Source organism: Struthio camelus, chromosome 25, assembly GCF_040807025.1.
Source record: "Struthio camelus isolate bStrCam1 chromosome 25, bStrCam1.hap1, whole genome shotgun sequence".
Lineage (NCBI taxonomy): Eukaryota > Metazoa > Chordata > Aves > Struthioniformes > Struthionidae > Struthio > Struthio camelus.
Window position 1 is genome coordinate 7193597 of NC_090966.1, and position 10605 is coordinate 7204201.

Sequence of the window (10605 nt, forward strand, 5' to 3'; positions counted from 1 at the left end):
CACCTTCTCAGCCTCCCGGGTGTTGCTGTAAGGGCAGAGGTCAAGTGATGGCTTATAAATCACCTTATAAGCCACGGAGCATGCACACAGCAAAAAAATTTCTTAGGATTAACTAGGCAGGCTCCTAGGGGAGGCTAGGGAAGCAAGGCTGCTCTGGTGGGAATGTTCTTTAGCTTAGACTGTTCATCTAATAACCTGAGTAGACAGATCTAAGGCTGCAAGAGAACTAAAACTAGCAGAGTAAACAGTGAACGTAGTTCTGTGGGATAGCCGACAATACAGAGATAAGTATGATTTGATACTGCAAAGATTTTAAAAGTGAAATGGGTGATTTTGTAATAGGAGGGAGTTGAGGGGATTCCTGCAAACATAATCACGTTGCCTCTTTGCATGTTAGGTCAGGGTTATTAGTAACTGCTTAGCTATAAAATAGTCCTTCAAGAAGATTAGCCAGTTCCTCAGGGTGCTCATAGAAGCACTGGTCAGAGGAAAAATTTCATCTTAGATTTTTTGTCTTTTTAGGGGCTAATCACATTAGCTGGGAGCGTTACGTAAGGCGATGCAGTGAATCACTGGTGTAGATCTGCTTACAGCTCAGGCGTTCAGGATTCCTATTCCCACGGTCTCCCACTCATCTCTATTTCTCAACCTTATCCAAGTGGGCGAGGCCTTCTTCAAAGTAGAAAACAAAAAACAAAACCACAAAACTCTGACTCCAACATCTTCTGTAAAAATAAGAGGGAAAAACCCATAGTGGGGACAATCCTATCTGGCTCCTTTTGTTTGTATTGAAGGAGGTGAGTTGAGAAATGCAAGGAGTAAGGAATGTAGTGGTGAGTAGGGGTTATGTGAGAAGCCCTCTGAATGATTTTCAAGTGACACTCCCTGGATAGTTCATTTCAGCAATTCAGCCTGTAGGAAGCTCTAGTTGCACAGACCTCACACCTGAATTAGCCTCAACAGAAATTAGAAGCACTATAAATGATACAGCATGGGGGAGGAAGCAGAGGGAATCTTTCACCCCATTTGCACCCATTCAGGGCATAAAGAAGGGAAACATGGCTACAATCAAAGCAAAGAGAAGAAGGTTTCAGGGTGTTTGCACCCTTATCTCTATGAACAGTCTATCAGTCGTGCGATCTACAAGCTACCCTTAAAGGGAATCTTTTCCCTCGGATATCTTTCTTTCTCTTTCTCAGCCTGCCCAGGAAGATGGGATTTTGTAAAATCACATCCTAAATATGAAGAGTTTGCCAGTCTTCTTTATAAAATGTGTACCTGTTTGTACTTACACATTGGAAATCCCCTGATGTGCAAATATAAATAAGAGACTAGGTATTGTGCAGCTACCAAACAGCAAGACACAGCTGTGATCAGTAAAACTAGTTATGATCAGCGTATTCCTTCTTTTATAAGACTGTGCGTGTGCAAATTGGGTCATGCTCCATCTTTATGAATTTATTTTCCAGTAGTGAGAGCTACTTATCACAAAGTAGGAGTATCCTGTTACTGAACTTTTAGATTCTTCTCATCTGATGTGAACCCTTGCAGGAAGCACTCAAAATGTATTCATTTTGGATAATTAATTATACATGATCCGAGTTCTGTGCCCAGGGTATTTTCTCAATGATAGTTGAGCTGTCTGAGACACAGGAAGCAATGGGGCGCATGTGCAGACTCTCTTCTTGTACCGATCCATTTGTGCTACTCTGATATTCTGCAGCAAATGGAGTCAGATCATAGCTGAGTAGCTGAGATTTTCCCCGCCCTCTGAAGCGGCTCAGCTAGTTTAGAGTTGCCGTATTGCGTTATTCCCAGGTACATTCCATCTTTCCTGTTGAGCTAAAAGACAAAGGGGGCGTTTTAAGCTAATTGACCCTTTACAGACGTCAGCTGGCTAGAATAGGGCTAGTGCAAGGAATTAGGGATTTGGACTCTGATCCTTGACAACTCCCACTTTTGTTGACCCGAGTTTGAATCTGAGCCCCCGCAGAGATTCCTGCAGCAGCATTTTCAGCAAAAGTGACAAGAACTGAACAAGCCATGAGGTCTGCAGTCCCATTCGCCCACGCGGGCCTTTCCTGCGAATACCATGGCGCATGTACACAGAAATAGACCTTTTTGAGCTGATTCCTCCTCCTGTCAGCGCCATAGCCACTCACTCTGCTCATATTCTCTCACTTCCAGTCTGTTGTTCTGAAAGCTTAATCTGTAGAAAGCTTTTTCTTTTTTTCATTTCTTTTCCATTTGGCACTGGGAACTGAAAATTCCCATCTTTAAGTTCCAAAAAATAAAATTTTCATAATGCCTTTTAGTGACTCCTTAGAAAGCATTCTTAAGAGACTTACTAGGAAACAGTCAAGTTCCTTAAACCCACCCTCTCTTGTTAAGTTACTCACATAGCTTTTAACTGGGACATAAGTAAATCTTACTGAGAGAAGCCTGCACATTTTGGGCTATTGCCTGCAGAGGTACCGTTTCTATATAGGTTCTGTACTTAGAGAAAATGTTTAATAAATGTGAATGAATTGTAGGAGTTAATAGGAGAAACCAGTAGGTTTTCTGACTGTTAGTTTTTCCTTTGCAGGGACTACCATGACATTGTACCTGGTAGTATATTCTTCAGGATTTTGCCCAATTAGTCTTAGATAATGAGTATAATGAGGGATCACTGCAAACCTAGCTCTGTTGCATAATCTAATTGACTTGTTACTGTGTATTTCACAAGTAGGGCTTGATATTTCTGCCTGACTCAAATAAAAATATCTGCTAAAGGAAGTTACTCGCAGGCAAAAACTTTTTGGTTGCATCAGAGAGAAGGAAAGCTTTATTATGTAGAGTCTTTTTTTTCCCCCCTAGAAGAATACCAATCATGGTAGAGATTAACTCAGGAGGCAGTGATTAGACACAGAAATACAGATGGAAGAAGCAGTTAGGCCATCCAAAGAGTTCAGATGAGACAGCTGGAGTGAACGGTGTTGAGTAACTCGCACAAGCATTTGCTCTTGCTCTTTGAAGAAGCCTGATCAGACATGCTGGCTACGTTCTTGCTTGGTCCAAAGGCTCACTGGCTAAGCCTTGTCTGCAATGGAAGGTGCTGGTTTTGCCAATCAGTTCTCAGACTTTCTAAAACTCCCTGTGGAAAGATGAAAGGAAGCAAGAATCTGTTTGAAGGAATAAACTGTCTCTTTCAGCATCTTTAATATTATTATTACTTTAAAATTATAGAATGTGCAGTTCTCAATGGACTAGATTTTTTCCCAGCATTCTGGAAAGATTGGAGCAATATCAGACTTCATATTTGTACATGCATGTGTGTTTGCAGCTTTATCATATTAAATATGTGGACCTGCTTCTGTTCTCATTTCTGTAAGTGTAAATCAGGAGAGACTCTTTAAATTTAGAGGGACTGCATGAACCCAATACAAATGAGCTTAGAATTCAGTTTGTATTTATGTGTGTATGGGTTTCTACAACAGATTTTTGAAAGTTTAAATAGGTCGGCATATGCTACCTTTAATTTTGCTTACCAAGCATTAGCACACTTAGGACTGTTGTAACTATACATATCTGTCAGATACTTTTGTCTTTCTGGAGGAGTTTGTAAAGCCTATTAATTTTTAAAAGCTAGATATCATTTACAGCAAATCTTACTAAAATCTTACTCATTACAAAAAAGCCTTCTCAATTCACTCTGTTTTCAGCATCAAGTGAGTCTATGCATAGTATTCTCAATTTCAGCATTAAGGGTTTCAGGCCTCTTCATATATAGTCGATTCTTTCATGATCTTACCTGTTAGTTTGCAGTGGAAAACAGCACATTTGTGAGACAGCTACATTTTTAACTAAGATTTTTAATATCACTGTTACCTCCTTAGTAAGAAGGAATAAATGGAAGCCTCAAAGCAAGATCCTTTTCTATTCTATCTATCTTTTTTTTTTTTAAATCAGAAGAGGAAGAGAAGCTTTCTAAAAATTATAACTTCCTTGAACTTGCTGTGCATTTCAACATTTTCAGACTTTTTTTGATTTTTTTGAGCCGTCCAGACTTGGAGCCTTACCCAACTTCATAGTTTTTATGGCTTCAGACACTTCTTCCATTGTTGCTCCTCTCTCCAGTATTTTATTCCCTTGCAGGCAGAGCTTCAAGGGGCCTCCTGTAACCACAGCCATAAAATTAAGACATAGAGAAGACCTTCTGGTCACTCCCCATCCTTTGATACTTCTGGACTTTTGCATCTGATACTTCTTAAATGTCGTAATTGTTTTAACTATTTTACCATACTTTGATCATGTTGCCTTCTTATTACCAACTACATTTCTAATATTTGGCTTTATTCAGAAACCACTGACTTCTCTGGTTCTCTGTATGCTTTGGACTGCGCGTTAACTACTTCCTCAAAGCTGTGTTAGCAGAATCTGATGAGGGCTTATTCTCTCCCTTTCACTGCTTCAAACACATTTTTTTATTCCATAGATCCTTTGATACAGCTCTTCATAATATCTTTTCATTTGTGCCACTTATGAAAATGCTATCATGTTAATATATTAACTGTATAAGAACTTAAAACATGGCAGTGAAAACAAATAGAAAAATATCTCCACATTTCCAAATAAGGATGACTTCAGTTGGCATATCCTTTCCTGCTACTCAGAGAGAAGAGTTAATGAGAAGATGTACTCTCTTATTCCACTTCTTACCTTCGCTTTCACAAGAGTAGCCAGACTGGGACTGGGAAGATGAAGAGGGGGAGAGGCATGATTTACCCTCTCCTCCTCCACCACTGCCATCTCCCCCACCTGAAATTCTGCCGCTGGCTCCACCCCTTATTCCTCCTCCACTCTCTCCTCCACCTGTGGAAGTTCTTCCATAGTTTTCTTCCATAGATCTTCCTCCACTACTTCTTCCACCTGAAGACCAACTACTTCCTCCTCCAGTACTTCCTCTTCCAGAAGAGCAGCTAATTCCTCCATGTCTTCCTCCTCCTGCAGAACCACCACCAGCTCCTCCCTGTGAGGTGCTGTAAGGGGGAAGGGGCATGCATGTGTACAGTTTATAGGAACATGACATATCCGACATCCTATTGACTTTATACAGGCCACTTTCTGACAGTCGTTCTCTGAGCTCCTTGTACAGCTGAGAAAGTGCTACTCTGTGAGACTAGTTCTGGAGGACTGGTTTTAAACTTTCCTAATGAGAACAAATGAACTGAGCTGCACTTAAAAAAGGAATAAAAGGAAAGAGAAGGAATGGCATTAGCTGTCTTTCAAGCCTCAGAGGTAGGTCCCTTGAGTATTTAGAAGATACAGTTATTATCTTGCTTATATGTCATTTTGATACATAACTTTGTATTTCCTGATTATACTTAGGAGTGGAAATGGCAAATTACAGTTCTAAATACTTTTCCAGACACTTCTGTCCAGTTCATAATAAATACAGAATAATACAGCTTGGTTCCCTTCCAGCTAAGATTTAGACTGAGTAAGAATTACTGAGATTGTGTTAAATAATATTGATGATGAATCAGTTGTTGCACTAGTTCCTAACATAAACGTTGCCCCTCCTGTTTGCAAAGATGGCATGTTAATTAATTTGAATATACGTACGTAATATTGTGCTGTCCTTCCTCAAGCAGTGCCCGGTACTGAGCAATCTCCTGTTCCAGGCGGGTCTTGATGCCCAGGAGCATCTTGTACTCTTCATTCTGACTCTCCATCTCGCACCGGATGCTGGCCAGCTCCTCCTCCAAGGGGCCAATCATACCCTGGATCTGCTGCAGCTGCATGTTATAGCGGCGCTCTGTGTCTTCCAAGTTAGACTGGAGAGAGTCTACCTGAGAATGGAAAACAAAATAGGGTGTTTATGGGACTGTGGCAAGATTGGTCCATTTTAATGCTCAAAATGAGAAAAATCCTTGATAGCATCTGATGCACCAAGTAGCTCCTTCTTTATATGGAGCATTGGCAATAGCTGATCTATCATTGCAGTGACTCCTGTGTTCTTAGCATATCAGAGAATCGGAAGCGATCATCACGTACCATGCTGAGCTCAGACTGCAGTTCGATTTCCAGGCTTTGATATTCACGTCTCAGTGCAGAGATCTGTTGATTACTTGATTCTAACTCCTGGCTGCTCGAGTGGACTTGTTGACTCACCTCCTCCATCTGAAAAATGAATATATGGAATTGGGGTCTTTTAGTTTTACTTATGAGGTCAATATGATAGATATGTTTTCACTGAGGCATTTGGCAACACAAGTTGGGGTAGGCCGCATGTAATAGAGGGGCTGTATGAACTTTCTTATACGGCTTTGTCAGTGTAGTTCAAGCCAGCTTGTAATTTCTTTTCTTTTAGTTGAAAGGATTCTACCATTTTTATCCTAAAAAGAATAAATGTTGTGGTTCAGAATATCATTCCTCTACAGCAATTTCTTGCCAAAAGTTGGTATTATTTTGCTTTTGTAATGTGAACATTCAAAATGTAACCTTATGAGGTGTAAATAAGCTACATAACATCCTATTGTATGAGAGAAACAATTATTTCCAGTGTTAATATATTGACTTCTGCTTATATAAATTGAGGAAAAGCTACATGAATATTCTAGGTGGTTCTGACTATGTTTAAAATTAAATCGATCAAGATACACAGTACTTCCTTACTCTCTCTGACTGCTCAGCTCAAAATGATCTGACTCCCAAGCCGTATGCCTGAGAAAAATTGCGTCTTTACTTATTCCTCTAAAACATTTATCCACTGTCTGCAGAGCTGAACTATTTTGTAAAGAGGGATTCAGTCCTCTGTCATTCACCTTGCTTTCGTACCACGTTTCAACCTCTTCACGGTTTTTCTGGATAATACTTTCATATTCTTTTCTCATATCATTCAGTTCTTTCAGCAGATCCTCTCCTGGAGCAGCATTGACTTCCACATTCACATCACCGCTGGACTGTGTTTGCAGTGATTTCATTTCCTGCAGAGAAAACCCAGGCCAAAGACAAATAAATAAAAGCAGTGAAATTCCTTTGTGAAAAAGTTTTGGAAGATGATTTCCAGCAGCACCTCACTTCCTCTGAAATCATACTCTAGACCGTGTCCATCCAACAATATTTTTCAGATGGGAGGGGGATTGTTGCAATTATTTGGCCTTGACTTTCCAGTCATTGCTTGTGGAGAGGGATTGTGCTAAGAGATATGGAGAAAAAGTCTGGACAGTGCTGAGATCAGCCTATCTCAGCAGGCCCCTTGCTGAGGTGCCACACATTAGGAGAGCAGGGGAGACTATTTAGTGCAGCAGATGTCTGCAATAGGGGTGGCATCTACGGCAACGTCGCCTGGGAAACCTGCCCACGTTGCCACTATTGCAAGTATCCTTGTTTTCCTCTGTAGTTTGCGTTTCAAGGATTGAGCCCTTACCTCCTCATGATTCTTCTTGAGGCCAATCAGCTCGTCCTTTAGGGACTCAAATTGCATTTCCAGGTCAGACCTGCCCAGAGTCAGATTATCCAACAAGGGTCGCAACTCATTAATATCAGCCTCCACGCTCTGCCGGAGACCATACTCCGTCTCGTACCTGTGCCAAGGACAGTGCAGAAAGGTCAACCCTGGTCTCGGGCTCCTACTCCTTCTCCTGCCGACTTTAGTTATGAGCAGGATCACACATTCAGTTATCTTAATTTCTATTTTCATAGAAATGCTGTTCATAAAATGCTATTTTCATTTTCATGCTGTACTTTGTTACGCACAACATCTCTTAACCAGCAGAATTATGGAATCAGCAGTCAGTACCTGAAGTTTAACATTAAAATGTATTCTGTGGTCTTTTTCACCTTCTCTTCTTACCGTAGGCTTTGTGCAGATTTCATGTATCTATTTCTTCTGGCTTTCAGTGAGAAATAATCATAATTTTCCTTTCCTTAAAAATAAAGCCCTTTTTAAGCTTTTCCCTACAGGAATGTTCTTTGCCTCCACAGCCATAGGGAATATTCCCATTGAAGGGCATTATGGAAATAATGAAGTATTTTGAAGTCTTACAGATTATTTCAGTTATGCTGCCATGGAAGCAGAAGAAACCTTACTCTCTGTAAATTGACATTTCTATACTGAATGAATTTGTGCAAGTTGAGGAAAAAGGATGCCATTGCCTGGAAAAGAGAAATATTTATTTACTTTTTCCTGAAATCTTCTGCAGTCATCCGTGTGTTGTCCAGGTCCAAGAGCATCCTGTTAGTTTCCACAGCTGCAGTCACAAGCTAGAACAGAAGACAATATGCTGAGGACAGTTTTCCCTGTGAAACTCTCCAAGTTTGCACAGCGTCCCAGCTGTCTAAAGGAAGCAGCATTTCCTAAATACAAAGGTCTGGAAAGGTCATCTGCAGTGCAAAACAAAGAGGTACCTCTATGAAAATAGCATCAGAAGTGTGAAAACTGCATTTTGTGAGTGAAGAGTCCTGCCAACAGGCCTGGAGTCATTGCCGTTGCGCTGGCTCACCTTCCATGCCCACGGGTCAAGGGCTGTACTCAACTATCAGACACTGCACCATCCCAGAGGATAAGCGTCGCCGTTCTTCCCATGCTCTAAAACCAGGATAAGCGTCGCCGTTCTTCCCATGCTCTAAAACCCACTGCAGGCATTCTGAGAGCCTGCACTCACTGCCAACAAACTGCTGCGCTCCCTCTCTAAGGGAGTTTGAAAAAGAAAAGAAAAAAGTTTTCTCAGTATCCTGATAGATGGTTTGATCATTTATGAAGATGAGGGCTTTCCATACTAATATTTAGGGGAGAGGCAGGATTCCAGAGGCATTCCTCCCTTTGGTACTGTACTTGGGCATCCTGCTGCCTCATCCAGAGTCTGGAAACGTAGACACGTAACCTGAGTTTCCAGACCCAGATACTTAAAGCTAGGGATGATGATATCATTCATCCCTATGTCTAGGTCCTGTCCCTTTGAGCGTTTGGTCTTGTCTGGTTGACTCCTGAGACCCAGATAGTTGGATGCATGCAGAGAAGGCAGAATTTCAAGCACAAGAGGCACTTTTAGAGAGGCACTTAAGGAGTATAGAAATATCCATGCTGGGTGCCTCAAAGATTTACTCAGTCACAAAAATTCTATCTGATGCTTGAACTTCTCTGACAAAGAACATCCTACCTGATTTTGAAGGTCTTCAATTGTTCCATAATAGTGGCTGTAGTCCTTTGTACCAGTAGGACCTTGCTTCTGGTACCACTCCCTGATTAATTGTTCAAGGTGAATATTTTCCTTTTCTAAATTTCTGACCGTATCCAGATAAGAAGCCAAGCGGTTGTTGAGGTTCTGCATGGTCAGCTTTTCATCATTGGAGAGAAATCCCATATTCCCTCCACCAAAGCCACCACTGCCAAAGCTGCCACCACTGAAACCGCCACCACTGAAACCACCGCCACCTCCACCAAAGTTTCCTCCATAACCACCACCAAGCCCACTTCCACCTGATCCGAAGCCTCCTCCCATACTGCCACAGCCCATTCCACCTCCGTAACCACCACTACTCATTCCCCCTCCATAACAGCTACTGCTCATTCCACCTCCATAAAAGCCACCGCTCATTCCCCCTCCGTAACTACTGCGCCTGATCCTTCCACAGCTACCACTGCTCATTCCCCCTCCATAGCTGCTCCTGGAACTTCCTCCACCACAACTGCTACCCGAAATCCTGCCACCACCACTGCTTCTGGAAGAGGTGTGTCTTCTTGAGGAGACAGAGGAATACTTACTGCCCCCTCCACCACCACAGCTGCTAGCACTGCCACCACCACTCCCTCGCAGGCAGCTTTTAGAGGTCTGCTTGGAGCCACAACTCATAGTGGCAGCAGTGAATGATTTCAGGTTAAAACTCAAAGCTGGTTTTACAGTTGTTTTGGAATCATAGCTCCAACTTCTACTCTGCCTGGTCTGTATTTATACTGAGACAGTGGGTGTCACCATGAAAGGGAGTACCTTCTTTCCATGTGCATTTGCAAGCCATGGTTCTTACGGCAAGAGCAATTTGCCAAAGGGAGATGTTTGGCAGTGTCAGGAAGCTTAACCCATACTTACAGTGTTCACGACCATTTATTTATTCATACAAAACATATAATTTCTATTGGGTGGCTCTGAATTAGCTAGATTTTTCCTGTGATCTAGTCCACTGACTTACAGTCACCTGAATTAAACTCACCCTGATCATCTCATCTCATTCACATCCCTTTCAGCACAACAATAAAATGTTGTAATATGGAATAGTACTATCTCTCTTTTAACGTAATCCTTCCACGTGCTATTCCCCCTTTCAGATATACATCAAAAAATCAAGGTTATTTTTATATTTAAGTGATATTTTAATATATTCTATTTTATGGACACATTATTTCTTTATTTTTAGTCTTGTCTTGCTTTATGCCTCTTGAAAACATATTACAGTATATATTTTATAGATACACTTGAACTACTGACATCTTCATAATCTCTCATAAAAATGTAGTGAACATTGGCAAATATCACATGCGTCAGCGATTTATTGCAAACTTACATCTACAATTATATTTTATAATTCACAATTTCATTATGAAAGAATTGTATGACAGCAGCT

The 10605-nt window shown here is 41.2% G+C and overlaps 1 protein-coding gene across 1 annotated transcript; it reads right to left on the minus strand.

Annotated features, from left to right (window-relative positions):
• Window positions 1–2823: 2823 nt before the first annotated feature.
• On the minus strand, window positions 2824–9878 carry LOC104152431 (keratin, type I cytoskeletal 13-like). The gene is made up of 9 exons (XM_068918919.1): window positions 9147–9878; window positions 8168–8250; window positions 7415–7571; window positions 6810–6971; window positions 6040–6165; window positions 5608–5834; window positions 4702–4808; window positions 4062–4157; window positions 2824–3136 (listed from the first exon to the last, which is right to left on the minus strand). The coding sequence occupies exons 1-9, from the start codon at window positions 9837–9839 to the stop codon at window positions 3111–3113; spliced, it is 1677 nt and encodes a 558-aa protein (XP_068775020.1). The 5' UTR covers window positions 9840–9878; the 3' UTR covers window positions 2824–3110.
• Window positions 9879–10605: the final 727 nt, after the last annotated feature.

What these genes read in the sequence shown, in the direction of transcription:
- LOC104152431 (XM_068918919.1), bottom strand. Translation starts at nt 9,839, where the DNA reads ATGAGTTGTGGCTCCAAGCAGACCTCTAAAAGCTGCCTGCGAGGGAGT. An exon ending in TCAAGAAGAATCATGAGGAG is followed by an intron (nt 6,972 to 7,414) that starts GTAAGGGCTCAA and finishes TTTTCTCTGCAG; the next exon opens with GAAATGAAATCACTGCAAAC. An exon ending in GAAGGACAGCACAATATTAC is followed by an intron (nt 4,809 to 5,607) that starts GTACGTATATTC and finishes AGCCAGCGGCAG; the next exon opens with AATTTCAGGTGGGGGAGATG.